The sequence below is a fragment of the Lontra canadensis genome, unplaced genomic scaffold (genome assembly GCF_010015895.1).
Source record: "Lontra canadensis isolate GAN:19392208 unplaced genomic scaffold, GSC_riverotter_1.0 scaffold196, whole genome shotgun sequence".
Classification (NCBI taxonomy): domain Eukaryota; kingdom Metazoa; phylum Chordata; class Mammalia; order Carnivora; family Mustelidae; genus Lontra; species Lontra canadensis.
Window position 1 is genome coordinate 889,885 of NW_022631190.1, and position 21,491 is coordinate 911,375.

The 21,491-nt window shown below is 40.0% G+C and overlaps 1 protein-coding gene across 8 annotated transcripts in view; it reads right to left on the reverse strand.

The window, feature by feature from the left end:
* The window catches only part of TNIK (TRAF2 and NCK interacting kinase), a 376,662-nt gene that overhangs the window by 276,419 nt on the left and 78,752 nt on the right, over positions 1-21,491 (reverse strand). For all 8 annotated transcript variants that reach the window (XM_032847930.1, XM_032847923.1, XM_032847929.1 and 5 more), the window contains exon 2: positions 20,595-20,660. In XM_032847930.1, the coding sequence (XP_032703821.1) occupies positions 20,595-20,660 (66 nt within the window). The remainder of the gene's footprint in view (positions 1-20,594; positions 20,661-21,491) is intronic.

Below are 21,491 nucleotides of genomic sequence, written 5' to 3' on the forward strand. Positions count from 1 at the left end.
CCTCCTAAGGTAAACCCCAGGATGAAAGTGACAGTTGATGTAGGAAAGATGTTCAGGTTCGGAGCAGACAGCCAAGAAAGATTTCTTGAGATGTCTTTGGTGCGAAAAGGTGGCTTTACTGAAGTACAGGGACAGGACCCAGGGGTGGAAAGAGCTGCACCGGGGTCATGTTATATACTTTCAAGTTGGGCAGGGGTTAGGGATAGTGAAAGTCTCTAAGGAATTTTGAAAGCAAGGTTTCCAGGACCTTGACAGGGCTAGCTATTGTTAGGAAAAGGTCATTTATTATTGTCCAATAAAATCTTAGTCATGAGACCCTTCCAATGTATATCACTGGGTCATATGCTTGGGGGATGATTGCCAAGATGTATCTTGAGGGACAGAGATAAAGAAAGTTTCCAACGGAATTTTTATATGTGAAAGTAGAGTTAGAGGATCCTGGAGGTCAGGTAAGATGGACTTTTGCCCTTAGCAAAGTATTAACATCGAGGCAGCTGATTTCCTAGAAGAATGTCACTCTGCCTCTTTCGAGGACTTGTCAGTGGGCTGTAGGTAGTAAGGAAATTTAATTTTTCTTTTTGCCTTTGTTTCCCACAACAATGGTATGCGTTAAAGTATGGTGATCCAAATATTACCATGATTTGGTGGGACAGTGGCAAACATTTTTAATTTGGAAAGTACGTACTATGTTTTAAAGAGTGGCTAAAAATGGTGGGTTTCCTACTGATGGTAGCAATAAATTCCTTTTGGGGAAGTCAGAATTTTTGAATACTGGTATGATTGCTTACTTCCATTTCTAAATCATGTATCTTAATGTTTTTGAGAATTAGTGGGTCTAACTGTTAAGAGAGGAAGAACTATGTATTGGTTGGGACAGAGATGTCTCACTAGCCCATGAAATGATTCTACCTAGCTCTTGCTTTATACAGATGGAGGCAGATAATTGATAAAGATTCCCCACAAGAATGAGATGTTCACATAAAAATGAGGTCAGCAGGTCCAGTCCTCCCAGCCAAGATAATTTCACAAGGGTCAGGCATCCCTGGGGCATAAACTAATTACCCCGGGGTCCGCAAGAAGCCGAGTCCTGATTCCCAAGAGGCAGTATCACACAATTAGATTGTTTACCCTTACTCAACACAAATCTGACACGTTTTCCAAAAACCGCCTGCTGGGATCCTGTCAAAACGGATGATGGAAAGTCAGAATAATTTTCTGGACCAGAATGCCTAGTATTCCAATAATCCATTCCATTTCAGTCCTGTTTTGGATGTAGAGAAGGATATCTTCCTCAGTAATATCTGAAATCAATCAATCAATCCATTCTTGTGTGCTTCAGCTCCCGCCCGCCCTCGCCGCACCCCTCCCCCAGCATGCTTGGATTCACTGTTGAATCAGAATCAGAAGAAGCCAGAGGCATCTAGGACCTTCTAAAAGTAGCATCCTAAAGCCTCTTCTTTTTCTTGTACATCATGGAGTTGTTAACTCAGAGAGAAGAAACTCATCTACTCCCAAAGCAAGAAGAACTTACGTTATTTCTAATAGCCAATGAAATTTTTTCCAGGTTGCTAGAAGAGAGCTGCCCAAAGAAAAATATTTTATATATTTCTCATGAACATTTGGACTACAAAATAAATAAGACACGGAATTCAACATTGTTATAAACTTTTTAAAAAGATTTTATTTATTTGAGAAAGAGTGAGAGAGCAAGAGAAGCGGGGAGGGAGAGAAGGTAGAGGAAGAAGCAGACTCCTCAGTGAGTGGGGGGTCTGACGAGGGGTTCTATCCCAGGACCCCAGGATCATGACCTGAGTCAAAGGCAAACGCTCCCCAGGTATCCCTATTACAAACATTTTTTAAAGGTTAAATAAAATTCTCAAGTGGTTCATTCATCCCTACCAATATTTGCTATACCATCATCCTCACCTAGTATTTGCATAAAATATTGTCACTGGTAATAAGCAGAATTAGGATTTGCTCTCGGGTCTGCTTAGGCCTAAACTCCTGCTCTTACCTCCTATATTAGAACAGTTCCTTGAACAAAGCTGGTAGTTAATATATAATTTTGAATCTGAATCTAGATTAGGAAGTGGGCTGCTTGATCCAGGATTCTGAGGTATCTTCTGGACATACTTTACAGCTAATCTCAATTCCCAGCATGAAAACATTTGTTAAAAACCTCTGATAGGATTCGAGGACGGCATCTGATAATGCCCTAACTCAAATATTCTTTCAGGTTAATTTTACTCCTTATTGAAATCCAATTAGGATGAGAAACATTTACTATTACAATTAAATAAGCAAAAAGAAGTAAGAGATTTCCATACAGAAAGATTAAAGTTCTGTTGCTTTAAAGAAAGGAATGACCAAAGAAACTCATGTCATTTAACTGGATTCCAGATCACAGAGGATACTGTATATATACAAAACTAGCTAACTTGTTTTTTGGGGTTTTTTTGAGTACTCATTGCATTCTTGAAACTCCTCTAAATGCATTTTTCGCATTATCTCACTTAATCCTTGTATTATTACTATTCCTATTTTTCAGCAGAGTAAACCGTGATGGAGAGACGTGAAGTAATTAACTCCAGTAAGTGACAGAGCCAAGATTCTGGACCCAATGGGTCTAATGGGAAAGCCTATGCACTTAACCACTTTGCTCTGTTGCTTCCTATAATAATTACTACAACTTATTGGACACTTCAACGTGTCCCAAATATCCTTTACACACAGTATCTCATTTACTATTCCCAGCAACCATAGGCTTGTATGTACAAGCATGTATATGAATGCATGCAGATATAGAAATAGGCTTGTGTGAATGACCCCATCTTTTATCCCGTCACTGTAAATCATCTGACCAATCTTTCAACCCTTGAAAGTGGTCTTATAACCTCTATGATTAATCACATGAAGAACTCATACAAAAATTGCGTAATGTATCATCCTTCCCAAATTCCCTTCAGGTGTTTTAAGTGAATCTTCACTGCAAGATTTTAAGTTGAACAGAATTCATGTACTTTCATGTTCTTGTTTTGTTTTGTTTTTTTATGTTTTAATATGAAATATAACAGCACCAAAGGAAGTTATGCAATATCTTTTTTTTTTTAAGATTTTATTTATTTATTTGACAGACAGAAATCACAAGCAGGCAGAGAGGCAGACAGAGAGAGAGGAGGAAGCAGGCCCCCTGCTGAGCAAAGAGCCCGATGTGGGACTCGATCCCAGGACCCTGAGATCATGACCTGAGCCGAAGGCAGAGGCTTTAACCCACTGAGCCACCCAGGCATCCCAGTTATGCAATATCTTAAAGGAGAGAGTTTTAAGGCTATCAGAGTTTTAGGACTGTCACTGAACTAATAAAAGTTCAGAAGAAAGTCTCCAATGCATAGTGGCAGCCAAATGCCTCAAGTCTGTATGTATGTTCCACTAAGTATTATCAGACTCCATCACGTGTCCTGGTTATCGTCAGAGCTAAGAAGACCTGCATTCTCCTATTCACTTACTCAAGTGTGTGATTTATCTCTGTGGGGTGTGACAAGCCAACCACCAAGGGGCATCAAGGCCTTGCCCTTGTCCTCTCACTTCCCAGAAAATAGTTCAATATGGAAGTTAAATAGTCTGTTCAAGGCACCAGCCCACCCTGAATCTAGTCTTACACCTTCTCTTTAATCAGGAAAGGTGATGACTTGATCACCTAATCAAGAGATCGCTAGTTCTCAGGGCCAATGAAGTGGCCTAAGTTCATGTTTCCCAAATTTAAATGTGCATATAAGTCACCTGGAGAATTTTATTTAAAGGGAGGTTCTGATTCAATAGGTCTGGGAGGGCCTGAGTGTCTGCATTTCTAACTCTGCCAGGTGGTGACCACCATACTACTGGACAGCAGGCCACACCTGGAAGAGCAAGGCTCTAGTTAATAGGCAAACACAAATAGGTCTGTGTTTCTGTTTTTGGGGGGTTCATCTTGCGTTCAAATCCAGAGGGATCTAAAAAAACCTTCCATTATCTTCAATTTGGCATTAAAAACTCTGGACAACTTTTAGAAATATCTATTCACTTTTTTAGCCTTCAGACTCCTCAAGATTATCTCACTCCAGGTAGGATGGAGACCATTACCCCAGACATGAAGTTAAAGGCATTCCTTCTGTCACTTAGCCGCGAGTCCTCTTACATCCATTTATCCAAAGAGTGAGCAACTAATGACTTCAAAATGGTGACTCCATGACACAGATGTGCTTAATACTCAGCTTCTCTAACTCAGACTACTTTGGATGCAAGGGTTGGTACCGCTATGTAAATAAGGGACAATTTTACTGTATAGCTTAATGAACCAAGTACACGCAGCACAGATTCTTTGGAGAAAATGCTTTAACACTGAAGAACAACTTGTGGTTAGCATATCAATAGGAATAAATAAACAGTAGATTTAAGATACCTGAGGGTACTTAAGGACAGATGTTTTTCAACAAACTTCTTAAACTTCTGTTTATACCCCTAAACTACTCGGTCAATTCTTCTTAGACACTTTAAGAGGTCAAGTTCAGCCCAGGTCTCCCTCTGAAAATTAATAAGGTTTTAATGTACTCAGAAATGCAGAAGTGGTGTCAAGGTTACTTGAGTGACCCAACCAAAGAAACTTCTAGAATAGCAACATATTTTGGCTAGGTTTCTACCTATCCTCTTAAGTGTGATATTTCAAAGAACAATTTATTTCAACATACTGGCAGAATTAGTAGGTCACTTGCGAGAAGCAGGATAACTCTTTAACCATTTTTAACTGGTCAGAGAGGAGCCATAAAGCATGTAGACAATGCTAAAGGAAAAATAGCTTGTCAGTGTGGTTTCTCCACTTTGAAAAGGGACCCTAGGAAGTAGAGACAGTAGTTCTCCATTAAACCAGAAACGTTAAATGTTCAGATCACTGAACACTTGAGTTAAGCAGCAGCCCCACCATGTTTTCCTTCTTCCAATGAATTTTATCTGCTTAAATCTCTGACGTTGAAAGTCTTGTAGACAACTCACTGCTAGATTGCACCCGTTACTGTCCATGTGACCTAGGGCAAGTCAAACTTCCTAAGGATTCTTCATCTATGTAGCAGAGATAATAAGTAGTAAATATCTATCTTCCTCATGACGTGGCAGAACGGAGCCTTTCATATAATAGGCAGAAGTACTATTCATATATTCTATACGTACGAGTTTGCACACCAATACTGCTTCTACTGTTGGAAGAATGGGGTTCAGTCTGTGAGCTTTAAAAAGACACATGAACCACAAGAATACTCAAGAACTCCCACCTAAACTCCTTATTAAATCAATGAAACTCCTGAGCACAGAGAGGATCCAGGATAAAAAATAAGAAGAGATTGTTCCTTCACAAACTGTGGGAAGAATTCTGAATGCCGCTTAACTTCTAAGGTTCCAGTCTAGAATGATGGTAGCATGTCACCTCAGTGTGACCTTCTAGAGCACACAAGCCCACAGGGCTGTTTCACCTTAAGTCAGTTCTTAGGCTTAAGTGTTTCTTTGTGATGTCCAGTCCTTCGTCTGAGCCAAGTTGATATTTGTTATTTCGTATGACTTTTATCTAGAGGATCTTTGTAAATAACCACTACCCTCCAAATCCGCCCAAAAGTATATGTCATTATTCTAACAAAATCAGCTTTTTGGGCCACATTTATATCAGAGGGTGACACTGCACCAACAGGAAAAGAAATGCCCTCAACTGCTACTTCTTCTTCGGGAAAAATCTAATTTGAAGAATGCGTAAACGCAGTCAACACGAACACCAAATGGAAACATATACCCTTCTATATCTACTCTTCTTTTTTTTCAAACTAATATTCAGCACTACACATGTAATTGCTCCTACTTCAACCCAATACACTGACTGTAAAGAAGGGATTTTTCTCCCCCATGTTTACTTTGGAAATAGACACAAGTCATAGAGAAATTAGTTGACCTCACATGCCCACAAACTCACAGCACCTCAGCTGATCAGCTCTCTGAGCTGTGTTCCTTGAGGAAATCTAGAAAGAAAACCTCTCAGCTGTAACCAGGACCTCAGAGAGCTGAGAGGGGAGCTCCAGCAGAGCTTTGTGAACTAAGACTACAGGGTTAGGAGTTGTGTGTGTCACATCTTTCCTAAGAAGTAAGATCCTGAGTAACAGTGAAACCTCACTCAGCAGTAGGTATCATAATCCCAACTAATCTCCAGAATTGCTTGTTAGAATTACAACATAATGACCACAGACTTGGAAATGCAAAGATGTTCCTTAGAAGAAGATTATTTGCAAATCATAATATCCATGAAGGGGTTAATAACCAAAATATATAAAGAACTCCTACAACTCAATAACACCAAAAAAATCCAATTAAAAAATAAAGGCAGAGGATCTGAATAGACGTTTTCCAGAGAAGACAGATAGATGTCCACAGACACATGAAAAGAAGTTCAACATCCCTGATCATCAGGAAGATGCAAATCAAAACCACAATGAGATATCGCCTTATACCTGTCCAAATGGCTGGGATGAAAAAGACAAGAAATAACAAGTGTTGACAAGGATGAGAAGAAAAGGAATCTCTCGTGCCCTGTTGGTGGGAGTGTAAACTGGTGCAGCCACCATGGAAAACAGTGTAAAGGTTCCTTAAAAAATGAAAAATAGAGCTCTCATATGATCTGGCAATTCCACTACTGGGTATCTATCCAAAGAAAACAAAAACACTAACTAACTGGAAAAGATATATGCACCCCTACATTCATTACAGCATTATTTATAATAGCCAAGATATGGAAGCAACCTGTGTCCATTGGTGGATGAATGTATATGCCATGTATAGAAATGCTGAGTCACTATTGTACAGCTGAGATTAATAGAATGTTGTATGTCAGCTATAAATAATAAATAAATAATAAATTTAAAAATAAAATTAAAAAGGAATATGTGAAAAAAAAATTAATTAACTTAAAAAAACAAACAGAGATGCTCCCTAGAGACAATTGTACAAAATAAGAAGTACCTTCAACACTGAGATGCAGATGACAGAATGCTGGGGCATGAGTGGGGTGCAATGGGAAACCTGTTTACTTTTAGGTATTAACGGATACATAGATTTGAAGAAGAACTTAATGCTACGAGGGGCACCTGGATGGCTCAGTGGGTTAAGCCTCTGCCTTCAGCTCAGGTAATGATCTCAGGGTCCTGGGTTCCAGCCACGCATCGGGCTCTCTGCTCAGCGGGGAGACTGCTTCCCCCTCTCTCTCTGCCTACCTGTGATCTCTCTCTCTCTGTCAAATAAATAAAATATTAAAAAAAAAAAGAACTAATGCTACAAAGCACAGTATTCAAGCCAAATATCAAAGAACACACTTAACCATGGTGTTACTCATCAACTCAACCAGAAATTCATAAATTTCCTGTACTTCTGGTCTGAAAATCAATAGTCAATGCAAAGCTTTTGGTTTTGGGTTTTGCCGGTAGGCTGTTTTCTTGTTTCTATTTTGTGCTTTCTCCCCATCCCTTATCAATACTGGTTTCTTGACACATCTTAAATTTATAACATACTTAACTCAGATGATTAACTGTCGGCCATTAGTCTTGTTCAACCAAGTCTTGTCCTGAGCAACAGATAAACTGGAGACCCAAGGAAGAAGGCAGCCACAGCTTCTCTGTCAGGGGCTCACCTCACCCCATCTCCCTGTCTCTCAGCAGACCTGTAAAGCCAGGCTTAGCTGGAGGGCTGGGCGCCAGGCAACTCCCCCGTGAGCCCTCACAGGGACATATTCATATGCAAAGGAGAGCAGTGTGGGTGATTAGCTTCCATGATATGTTTCTTCAGGGAATGAAAGGTTTTCAAAGTTCTGAAGGATCTCTCAAAGTGCGTAAGTGGGTACAAAATGGTAGGACAAAATGTACTGAACATTTAGGTAACAAAACATTCCTCTTCAGCTAAAATCACCAGAAGGGTTAGCTGAGGGAAATCAGGATCATGCTTCATTTGAGACTCCTTTTACCAGAATCTACGATCGGGAGGACCTGGCTGGGCTCATTGGGAAGAGCCTGCGACTCCTGATCTCGGTGTTTGTGAGTTTGAGCCCTATGGGTGTAGAGATGCAAATAAATAAATAAATAAGCACATAAACAACCTTATAAAAAGAGAGAGAATCTGCAACCAAGTTTGACTCCATTCAAAGGAAAGGACACAGTGCCTGTTTTTTCACTAGCCTTCACTGTTTTGACACACAGTAAGAGAAAGAAAGAGATTGATGTGGGTAAAACTTGCCACTAGATCACCTGATAATAGCTTTTAGAGGCACTGCTAGTCTTCTTGGGTCACGGGTGCTACATATCTACGACATGGAGGAAAAAAGGAGGGATACTGTGAATACTGTGGTCCTTAATGGGAACAGAAATGGAGGATTTTTACACAGGTGTTCCCAACTTGCATTCATGATAATCATCCAGTCAACAATTTGCATCCTCATAATGTAGCCAGGTCACTCTCAAAAGTTCAGTCCTGAGCAATGGATAAACCAGAAATTCTTTCCAATCATCTACTATCTCCTTGTTCCTCGAAGCCAGCCCCCAACCCCTAACACACAAACCTAGGTTCCCCCCCGGCCGCCCCAAGAGGGGAAAATATAATAGCAAAGAGCAAGCATTTTGTCACAGTGCCATGCCAGGTTACAGCTCCCTGGCTTTCCCTCTGCTCAGGATAGAGGAAAGTGCGGATTATGCACCTGGCAAATATTTGCATGGTCTCCAGAGCAGTTAGATTCATCCATTTGCTCACAAAAGTACATAACTACAGCTGAGAGAATAAATCAATTCAATTCAACAAACATTTATCAAGCTCCAGTCTGATTGCAGCCTTTTGCCAAAAGGGGGAAAAAAAAACCACACACACACACCTGGCTATTGGAGCTGATTTTTTAAGAAGTCTAGAAACACACTGTTCTCCCCCCTCTCCCACCAAAAACAAATCATGAGAAAAGAAACAACCAATTCCCTCAAATGATCAGCACAGCAGCTTTTCTTTTTGTAAAATGTAACAAGCACAAAACCTGCCAATGCCTTTTTGTAGATGGAAAAGAATTCCCTTCTTATCTTTCTGGGAAAATAGCAAATTTGTTTGTTGTATTAAAAAACAGTGTCTCCACTTGATAACAAATCAGTGATTAATTACCCAGCCATCGAGCCCATGTCAGTATTTTGGATAGAAAGATTAGAAGAACTACATATCGAAATAAGTCATGACATCATTGCTTTAGGTTATAAACTCAGACGTATCAGGGATCTACTTAAGATGAATTCTAAACACGCAGTGCAAAGGGAGGGCAAAACCAATCCCCACCAAACATTTAAAGAGACTCGGGCTACTTGACCACAAGCCAGGCTCTTGTAGCCTACTCGGTGACATCAGGAAGGTCATGTATAAACTCTGAGACCTCAAGTTCTCCATCTTTAAAACGGGGAGAGCCATACCTCTTTGATCTCATTGGTGGGGGAAGTGTAAAGGTCAAGGGAAATAATAAGTAAGAGTCAGGAGAATGGTTACAACCATCAGTTTCGATGTTTAACTCCACAGTCCCGAAGACAGGGCAGAAGGAAAACCTAAGAAAACTCATATATGTGAGTATATGTACTACTGTATAGCAGCGTCTTTACGAGTTCAGATGAGCTGTGGCCCCTTTTGTTTTCCGACAGGGACAGTTTTAGAATCATGTCCATGAAGCTAGTTTTAGAAAGAAGGGAAAGCATTTTTTTCCCTATCCTATTTTTGTTACACTACATGGAAGGTGGACACTTTTTATTTAACTTATCAGTATTTATTTAAGCTGCTGTTGGCTATTAAATATTATATATTTAAGAAAAAATATTATATATTTATACATTATATTATTCTAGAAATAATCCTGGATTCAACACTTGAGATTAAGAAAAAATGACACATATTCCATTGAGACAGAGCATTTCAAACTCAGCAAAACAGAGTGGTATGCTCTTTTTTCTTAACCATTTACCCTGCATTGGCACTAGAGAAAAAGTAAGGTAATGTTCTGGACCTCAAGGAGCTCAGAGGTTAGAGTGGAAACAACCAGAACATTACCAAACTGTGAAGTCAGTGCAGCGAGAAGTCAGCAGGTGTCACAGGGTACAGAGAAGGGGATCACTGCCTGAGCCAGCAGTTCAGGAAGCAGGGTAGCTAGCACGAATAGAAAGCATGTGGGCTATGCATGAATGCCGAACAATGAGATAGTACTGAAGAACACAGTAAGTCGGGATGGGCCAAAGGCAAGGCTGGAAGGAGAGACAGAGATCCCATCATGAGGGACCTGGGAATGAGGGGTGTAGAACCTAAGTGTGGGGCTGCTGTGTGGATTGATGCAGGGAAAGGAGCATCAGGTGAGTGTCGATTTGATGAAGGAGTAGTTACATGAAGGAGACTCCAGCAGTTCTCTATCCAGAACATTCTACTGTTGAGTGAAATATAGCACCTCTGATGAAAAAAGAAATTTCCTGGGGGGCCTGGGTGGCTCAGTTGGTTAAGTGTCTGCCTTCAGCTAAGGACATGGCCCCAGGGTCCTGGGATCAAGGCCCACATCAGACTCCCTCCTCAGCGGGGAGACTGCTTCTCCCTCTCCCTCTGCCCCTGCTTGTGCTCGCTCTCGCTCTCTCTCGCTCTCTCTCTCTGTCAAATAAATAAATAAAATATTTTTTAAAAAAGAAAGAAATAAAAGAAAAAAATTCTGCTAAAAAAGAAAAGAGTTGATACATCTAAAGGCAATAAGGAATTTCATTCATAAAACTGTAATAAATACAAGCACAGCCTAGAACATGTTTGTAGAGAAAACATTAACTGCACTCTTTTAGGATTCATACAAAATGTTTGTACATTTTTTGTTGACCTTGACCTCTACCTCCACCCCAACCTAAAGAGAAGGATCACTTTATTTCAATAAAAACAGGGTAGAAAAATCAAGGACTCAGGTGGCTTTGGCTTCCTAGAACAAGATGCAACCCTCCAGGGGCCAGTGGTCAGACACCTCTGAGGATAAAGCGGGCTGTCTGTAAGTTATCTTGAGGAACGCCAATACACGGATGGACAGATGTGCAGGACCTTTCCAGGCTTACTGGAGAGCCTGAGTTGCAAGAAACCCTCCGGGAAACCATCACCTCTACAATTAAGTTGACTAGGAGTATTTTTTTAAAAGAAAGATGAGAGGCTAGAGAGGAGGAAGGGAAGTAGGGAATGAGGAGTTATTGTCAAATGGGTGCTGAGTTTCGGTGAGGGACAATGGAAAGTTCTGGATTTGGCTGGTGCTGATTGCAGCTACTGAATAGTACTCCATGGTATTTATATTTTACCACAATAAATGGAAGCAAAACTAAAAAGGAGCAAGGTTTCTAGTCCATTCAGCTAGGAGCCTCACACTGTCTTCCTGAACATGATGCATAGACCAAAACTCAGTAGCTCAAGGAATACTGTAAAGACAAGCATCACCCAGGACCCGCTACTGGCCTGCCAAAGACTCTATCCGAGTGGCCAAATTATGTAACCAGGGCAAGTTTTCTAAAGTAATCAAGCAACTTCCCCCTAAAGAAGACTGAGCTCTTCGCATCATCTGGCTCCTAACTCTTCTGCACAGCCTAGGAAGAGAATATAGTTATTATCCCCATATTAAAATGATAGCTATTTGGTATTTACCAAGAGTTCTCAGTAAGCAAGCCACTCTTCATCTCTCCTTTGTTGTAGACAGGAACAACAACAACATCAAAAAAGACAAGTTGTGTGCCTTGCCTTGGAAAGTAAGCAACAGGACCCAAATCAGAAGCAAAGGTCAGGGCCGCAGTACTTGGCAAACGGGTTGCCCTCAGCCTGATTTGGAAACCCTGGCAATGCTTTGTTCCCCACTCCAAATCCTCACCACCAAGCCAGGTTTCGACTTAGAAAAGAGTATGCATTTGCTTGTCAAACAACAGATAGTTATTTTTGCACATGCAAAATGTCCAAGTCGATTTAATAAATTTACATTTGAGGTTAAACCACAGAGATAAGAAATTCAATCTCAGGGCTCCTATTAATTAACTGGTTAATAAGAATTGGTTATTCTTTTCCAAAGGGGTCTCAAATGTTTCCCATGTACAAAACAGAACTGTGCATGACTCTAAATTCTGTGCCTGTAATCCTGGCAGAGTTTTATTTTACAGGTTACAAATGATCCAAAATATGGTGGTTATACATAGGAAGCATTGACTGTTTAATTACATGAGACTGCCTTATAATCACCAAGTCATTAAGGGTGTTATGAGATCTAAAAACTATAAGTCACCAGGGTGTTGTGCATCAAGTGATTTGGCAACTCACTGATATGAGATGGAACGGAAGCATTTTAAACTGAAACCATCTAAGCACTTCCAATGGAAGGTGGGCACACGCATGCCAAGCCGATAATAGATGCTTATTACAAAGGCTGATTTTGAAAAATGAGTAAGTGAGGTAAACAAAACCCCAAGATAGAGATAAGAGTGTCAGAGACTCCTTCCCAAAGGCAAAGACACCAAGAAGCGCCCCTGGATCACCTGAGAAGCAGCACGTTAGTCCAGTGGCCGTCAGTTCTGGTTGCACATTAGAAGCAACTGGGAAGTTCCAGATACCAACTCTACCCAAACCAGTGAAAACCAAGTCTCTAGAGAAGGGTCCAGGTCTGTCTAGTTTTCAAAGGTATCCAGATGATTTCTACAAACAGGGAGGGCCGAGAACCACTAGTAGCTACAAGAAATCCCACATCATTCACTGTGGCAAGTTTTGGATGCTTCCCACTCTGGAGGTCCCGGCACCTAACAGGGAAAGCAACCTTTCCATATGGCATGTGACATACACACGCTCATGAAAGTCTTCCCTCTGCATTCACGTGGCAACCATCTAATTCATTACACTCAACAGATCAGTGCACAAGGTGCCATGGTCTTGAGCCAAGTTAGCTGCAAACAACATGGTGATCTATGAGGATGAAGAGCTCGTCAAGACAGCACATTTCAAGAGTAAATGATTCCTCTCACCCCCACCCCCAAAGTTCCAGAGTGCTATAACCAATTCTTTTTTCCCTTAATAATCTATCTTTTCTTTACAAATTACTGGGAAATTGGGTTTTTTTTAATCCTAAAAATCAACTCTAGTATCTCATTGGCAATGACATCATCAAATGCCATAAAAGAAGTATTGTGCACTGGATTTAATATAAATCATGCAATTCTGAGCCTACATAAATACTAAGAAATCCAAGGTAGAAGGGGAAGCACAAGGCTATATGTGTTTCTGGCCTCATCTTCTGCAAATACCTTTTTCAGGTCATAAATTTTACAAAAAATAAGACCACGGAAAGAGCTAGGAAGCTAGGCTCCACTGGCACATGTGTTTGGGGAGAAGCAGAGGTTGCTGATGCCTACTCTGCATCAGGCACTGCGCTGAGGTGATACACCCTACACCTCAGGCTTCTTGACAGCCCTCCACTGCACTATTATGAACAGATGAAGACGTCCAGATAGGGAGAGTGAGTTGGCTGTCCTCACACAACCAGAACCAGGCAGAACCAGACTGGGAATCCAGCTCAGTCTGGCTTCAAAATCCTTTTTACTACACTCCTCTCCACTTACTAAAATGCTGAATTACACTCCAACACGAGCAAATGCCAAGACCTCCAGGCTTCTTCCAGATCTGCCCCCCCCATAGTCCACTGGGGTCTGCTCCATACACTACGCTCCCAATGTCTCTGCCCAACAATTCTGAGAGTTTTGCTAACTCGTTTTCTTAGAGAAGTGGTTCTCAACTGGGGATGATTTTACTCCCCAGAAAATAGTTGGCAATATCAGCAGAAATTTTTGAAATCATGATTTTGAAGGGCTACTGATACCTCACGGGTAGAGGCCGGGGTGCTGTTAAACATCCTACAATGCCCAGGAGAGCCACCCAAAACAAAGAGTTAGTCCTCCCAAAATGGTAACAGTTCCAAGATTGAGAAACCCTGCATTGGAGTGATAATGTGGTTTCATAAACAGTGCTTTAGTTTCTTCACCTGCAGAACCTGCAGAATCATGAGGAGTAACTAAGACAGTATCTAGGAAAACTTTTAGCACAAAGGAAGCACTCAGAGTCCCAGTGAGATAATCTGATTACACACTTCTATCCAGTAGGAACCATCTCAGTTGGCTCTACATTCTTCCCACACAACGCACAAGGATTTTTTTCGTCGGCACTCAACAACTTTGAAATAATGCACTCTTTGTGTTGTAAATTCTTGACTAAAAAAATAAATAAATAAATGCCACTATTATCTAAGAAACACAACATTCTCCCCATACTCCTTACCAAAAGAGAAGTGAATAGTGCAATTCATGATTTCTTAGAATGGACTATGAAAAGCTACACTGCATCCTGAGTATACCAGACAGCCATCTTCATATCAAGATTATTGATAAGCTCACTATTAAAATGCCTTATCTTATTTTAACTTAAAGTTAATTAAGAGATCACACCATACAGACTTGAGGAAATCTCATGTAACAGCTTCAGATTCTTCTATCTATACCAAGTCTGTTTGGCCATATTGATTCTCAGGTCTTGAGTTGAATTATTCAGGACAACCTTAAATTGTAATCACAACATGTCAAACAAAAACACCAAAAGTTTAATCTTTCAATGAGTACATCAAAACTGGCTGGCATCATATCTCAGGTCAGGATCTTTATGTTTTTGACTTCTCGATTGATGTAACTTGGGAGTCAGCACAGAAATCCTAAAGTAAATGATTACAAAAAGCATTAGGATTAGCATTCACTCAAGTGGCACTTGAATAATCTACAATCATTTTTGCAGTTTCTGGAGGCATGGCCCCACAGCCCTAACCCTCAGAATGAACCCATACGCTTAGTGAGAGTGCAGGTTCCAGGACCCCATGGCAGACCTACTGAATCAGAATTTCAGAGATGGATCCCAGCAATCTATACTTTTAATAAGTTCCCAAATATTTGTTTTGCACACTAGAGTTTAAGAACCCCTGCCAGGAGACTGAAACCCCAGATAATGGATTTGCCTCATTCTGTAAATGTCCAGCATGGGTTTGGCTTCTAGAGACTATCAACAATTCATTTAACACAAAATCCACAACGACTTTCCACCATAAAGTGTAAGTAGGGCATTTTGTTAATTACTTTTGGGCAAATATGCATTTTTGAAGTAAGCAGACTAATATTTTATGGGAAATGCCCAAAAAAAAACCACCTGGAAATGAATATAAAAAGAATTACCAAGGAGAACAAAGCTCAATTCTGGGCCCCAGAGTCGTCAACATCTACTATGTGCCAGACTAGGGATACAAGGCTGGTTAGACACCACCACTAGGTTCCTACCCTGATTTCACTTTACTTATGCATTTAAATCATTTACTACATGCTCAAACAAAGAAGCAAGATGATTTTGGAGAGTGGCAATGCCAGGAAGACAATAAAACAAGTTGATGTAATAGAGAAAGTCTATGGGGCGGGGGGGAGGCAGAGGTAGTGGCTGTGTGTATTAGATACAAGGATGGAAAGTGGTTTCCTTGAGGAGGTAACATTTGAACTGAGACCTGAAGGAGAAGGAGCCAGTCATGAAAGGACTGGGGGAAAGTTTTCTAGACAGAGGAAACTATAAGGACCTTGAGTTGAGAACAAAGTTCTCATGAAATTAGTATAGGAATTAAATCAAAAATCAGATCACATACACAAAATGTTTTGCAAAATAGAAAACTACTTAAAAGTATAAAGTATTGTTTTTAGGGGCACCTGGGTGGCTCAGTCTGTTAAGTGTCTGACTCTTGATTTCAGCTCAGGTCATGATCTTATGGGTCATGGGTCCTGCCTAGCATCAGTCTCTGCACTCAGTGGGGAGTCTGCTTGAGAATTCTCTCTCTCTGTGCCCCTTCCTACCACATGCTCATGTTCTCTCTCTCTCTCTCTCTCTCTCTCTCAAATAAATAAATAAAGCCTTTTTTAAAGGTATAAAGTATTTATTTTTAGTAATATATTGGACTAGTTCTGGGTAAAGATTGCAATAATGAAGGGTCTCAGGTCTGTGTCATATGAAGAATTAATCAAGCAGTTCAAGGCTATATTGCCTAAAGAACAGGAGACACAAGTATGTGTTTAGGGAAAGAACGGAGAAGTCTTCAAACATCTGAGGACTACAATCTTGTGGAAGAAGATTTAATTTTATTTTTTTAAAGTAGCTCCAAGGGTATGCAATGAACCTGATATGTTAAACACTTTAGGAAGGCAGAATGTTGGCTCAAAATGATGATGAACATTCAAAGAGAATTGCAGGCAAATGGACTGACAGGGAAGTAGTGAGTCTAGATGACCAGAAGTGTTCAAGGTTGGGCTGAACAGACATTTGGCAGAGGAATGATTTGATTGGTTGCCCTATAAGGACCTCTGCAACCCTTTGAAAGTACACAGGCTCACTCACTCACAGTGCTCCCCACATGTGCACTGCAACACCCAAGGCAGCCTCCTTAGTCCATGCTATACAACCTTTAGGAGGTTTTGAGAAAAACCTGAGAGATAAAGAGGATTCTACCATGTTGCTAATTCACACTCACCCTGGGATCAAGTATGTCTCCATCTCTGTAATAAGCAATGTATATTTCAAAAAGGGAAACTAAGAAACAGGATAGGGGGCACCTGTGTGGCTCAGTGGGTTAAAGCCTCTGCCTTCAGCTCAGGTTATGATCCCAGGGTCCTGGGATTGAGCCCCACATCGGGCTCTCTGCTCAGCATGGAGCCTGCTTCCTCCCCTCTCCCTCTCTATCTGCCTCTCTGCCTACTTGTGATCTCTATCTGTCAAATAAATAAATAAAATCTTTAAGAAAAAAAAAAAAAGAAGAGAAAGAAACAGGATAGACTAACATTCGTTTTTGAAATCTGTGGCTAAGATTTAGTGGTGTTTTAGCAGTAAACATTAAACCACTATCTTAACTTATTAAAATAATTACTTTAACAAAAATGTATCTGAATTCCATTAGCTCCCAATATGTGGCATGCCAATGAACAGCCAAAACTGTTAGTAAACAGGTATGTGGCCTTTGGTTGGTCTGGTTTTTAATGGGAGCCATGGGCCCAGGAAGATGATTTCCACAATAAAGGTCCTGACAGACAACCAACCAACCACTACTCTATTATTTAGGTACTTGGACCAATAAATAAAGTAAAAAAAAAAAAAAAAAAATACTGAATTGTTACTTGACCACCTGGGACCAAAATGCTAAAGATAAACAAATCTAGCCTTCCAAGGACAGAAAGCCCAAGCCAGACCCAGGATTAAGACTAGAAATAACTTTGAAAAGCTAAACATTACTATGACCTTTATATGAAATATTTATATTTCCACATCCAGATGTATGTGGCTCATATTCAAATAGACTGCAGAAAACATTCTCTTAATACCTACAATTTTTGTGCACATTTTTGTTTATCGTATTAAGTAGGTTTCTTAAAAACTACTTGTAAATAAAATTATATCATGACTTTCTTAGGACAACTTATGAAAAGAAACTTAAAATGAATCTTTCTGTAAAATAAAGACAATGTCTATATAATTGTCCCCAAAAAAACTGTACTTAATTTTATGAAATTCAGGAACATCAAAAACTGGATTTACAAAAAATTAAAATCAAAGGTTCAATACTTAATATAAAGAAAGAATTTATCATAGAATTTTTTGTGAGTAAGAATCTCTTTTTAGGGCTATAAAATTTCTATTTATGTCTCTAGTATTTTAGAAATACACCTATTTCCTAGAAGGTAAATATAACCTATAATGTAAACAATCACTTCATAACTTATTTTTAAGTTCACACGTATTTGATTTTGCTATTTTATTTTTAGAGATTTATTATTTACATAGGGGGAGGGGCAGAGGAAGACACGGAGAGAGAATCTCAAGCAGACTCCCCACTGAACACGGAGCCAGACAGACACAGAGCTCACATCCAGGACCCTGAGATGATGACCTGAGCCAAAATAAAAAATCAGACGCTGAATTGATTGAGCCACCCAAGGGCCTCTGATTTTGCTCTTTTTTTAAGCTTAAATCCTTCAGAACTCAGGGTGACAAAAGGACTGGATTAGTGGCTCAGGAAACCCAAGTATCTCTGTTCATAAGCAGGTGCCACTTAATATCATCTGAGTTGCCTAGAAACGAACCCCTTGAATGAGCAGGGGGTTTTAATTCTTCAGATATATCATTACAAGTCCCCAAAAACATTTCTAACTATATTCTCACTTGACGAATGCATAGAAAAGCTGTGATACCACAAAACAATACTTAGAGCTGGTAAAAGAGACCAAGTCTTCTGTCCCAGATGCCAGTGTGTTAGCTAAGACCTTTCTTTGCAGTCTCCCTTCAGCTTGAGTGGTGCCAAAGTTTTATATCAACCACTAAAACAATGGCACCATTTTTCCTTCCTCCCTTCCTTCCTTCCTTCCTTCGTTCCTTCCTTCCTCCTCTCTCTGTCCCTCACTCCCTCCCTCCTTCCCTCCCTTCCTTCATTTAACACAGGGCTCTATCTCACCACTGTGAGATCAAGACTTGAGTCATGATCAAGACCTGAGCCAAGATCAAGAGTCAGACACTCAACCAACTGAGCGTCTCAGGTGTCCCAAGAATGGCTTCTTTAGAATAATGTTAGCAACATAGTTGGTAAATATCTTTCCTTTCTAAAAAGACCTGATACCTCTTGACACTTGTTTCCTTTTCTTTTCAGGTGACAAGAAATTAGGGGTAATTCTGAATTTTCCAAACATTCTCATCCTTAACTTAATCTCTTTGTTGTCTTCTTTTGCAAGAGCATATAGTCTACCTCTTGGATTAGTGTACAAAGATGTGACTTGTTCCCCCAAATGCACATTCTACAGGTGGGAAGCATGGTACAATGGAATGATTCTACGAGAAGGCACCATAAAACTTAGAGCATGCAACAGAGTTGCAACTCCATACTGCTGGCAAATCAGAAGTAATTTTCTACCTAGATCAGAGCTTAATTCATTAGCCTACATTAATTCACACGTTCAATCCAATTTCTCAAAATGCAATAACACAATCTTCCAGCCTAATTATCTTCATCGACAGTATTTAAAAGCATTCACTGAGACACATTTCTTTCTTGTGTCAGACAGTATCAACGTCAAGTGAACAGCTTGGGTGGACTACATTCTGTCTAACTGCAAAGGGCTGATATTTTAAGAAACAATGGTTTCTTGCAAGGGAGAACTTTTCCCCTGGGGAGACAACAAAGTGTCCCTCCCCATAAGTAAAGGTTTAAATGTATCTATTTACAATTGTTTTCAGATTCTCAAGAACATCCATTGTGTGTGTGTGTGTGTGTGTGTGTGTGTGTGTGTGTACTTTTTGACATTCTCTAGAATTGGAAGTATTACAATATGGATGGCTTTTACAGTAATTTTAACCACTAAGAGAAGTTTAGGGATCAGAGAAAGAACTTTTAAAAACAGAGCAAAAAGAGATCATTCATAATGAAAATACCAACCCATCTCATGATGGGTATTTCCCTAGAAATAATCATGAGAAAAGAATTGGTTTGTTTTGAAGCCATTTATTTCAACAGCTCATTTACTAAAACCCCCTGAATTTTAATCCAAAAACAGTCCATTTCCGTTTCCTTTTGATAACTGAAAGGGAAATCAACCCACATTTTTAATAGGATTTTATTTACTTATTTGACAGAGAGAAACACAGTGAAACAGGGAACACAAGCACAGGGAGTGGGAGAGGGAGAAGCAGGATCCCCACTGAGCAGGGAGCCCAATGTAGGGCTCGATCCCAGGACCCTGAGTTCATGACCTGAGCCAAAGGCACGCTTAACGAAAGAGCCACCCAGGCGCCCCTCAACCCACATTTTTTAAAAAAATTATTTTTTTAAGATCCTTTTGGGGGGGAATATCTTTTAAAAGCATTTTTGAGTGAACTCACAAGCAAAATTTAGTAAAAGGACAAAAAATATTTCTTATTCCTCGACTCAAGTTTAACTTTTATTTATTGCCTGTCTTCTAAAAGTCATTGCTGCCATTACACCTTTGCTTTGTGAGGTAGCCAGGTTTCTCCTAACACTGTTCACTAAGCTCAGTTTAATTCATGCCCTGGGCCAATAACAAATCTACTTTTCCAAATGCAACACTTTAATACCTTAAATTTTGAAAGTAAAAGGCATCCTTTACTCCTTTGAAAACCAGTTCTAGCAGTGTTAAAGAAAAGGAAACGAAACACAGAAGGAGCTTCAAATAGGCAGCATTGAAATTCATGTATTGGATGTAAACATTGTGATATACAATGAAGGACAAGGCCCAAATCCCACCGTTTAGGCAATGGGACTACAGATATATTTTTAAAAAGATGGAGAGTCAATTAAGAAGCATATTATTTTGTTTTAAATCTGCTGTAAGGCATTTATGAGCAAGAAGAGATGGCACTGGTGTTTGGCATTCATCAATCAAAAACCACACAGAAGTCACGTTCCAACTCAAAGAACTTACCTTATAAACTTGTCCATAGGTTCCATTTCCAACAAGTTCCACTAATTCAAAGATCCCTGCAGGGTCCTAAAAGAAAACAAACAAACAAAATTTCAAAACAATATTCCAGACATTCTCTTAAGCAAAAGCAAACATTTAAAATAAGCAAATAAATAACAACTTCAGCTTTGGGAGCGGTCATGTGTTAATATTACTTGCTATTAAAATTTAAGTCAGCTGCAGCTATGAAACTCATCAAAATCCACTTTGTTTTCATTTTACACTTCTACGAGATATCTTTAAAGCAGACAAAAGGAGACAGAACTTCCACCAAAACAGTAAAAAAGAATGAACACATTTCTCACTACCAAATGGAAATACACTTGCAGGTACATCCGGATAAAATGAAAGACCCATCATCCTGGGAGGGGATTCTAATTTTTGAGATCCTTCCCTTTGAAGTTTCTGGGCTGTCCATTCTGTTGAACGCAGTTAAGAAAGGGGTGTTTCTGTATTGTGGGGGAATCGTGTAAGGTAGTGAACGGTTCCCAAAAGCCCAAGCAATCAACATGGCTGCCTCCCCCGAATGTCTTCCTTTGGCTTCACCTCCCCTCTCTACAACACCGATCCCTGCAACATATGTTCTGTGCCTAGTCTCCGGATCTTGTACTGCCCACAGGAAGAGTCCCTGCAGGATTTTGAATACCAACTGAATCGGAGATTTATGCACATCGTGACCACCAAATGGGAGGTCCCTCTAACCCTCAGAGTCAGCTAACTGTTAGGGTGCTCAATAAATGTCCAATAATTGCTGCTATTTATTACTGAATTATTATCTCCCTGAATTGAAAAAAGTACAAAGCCTGTAAAATTCAAGTCAGAAGCATACACTTAATCTGACCTCTACTGCTACCTCAC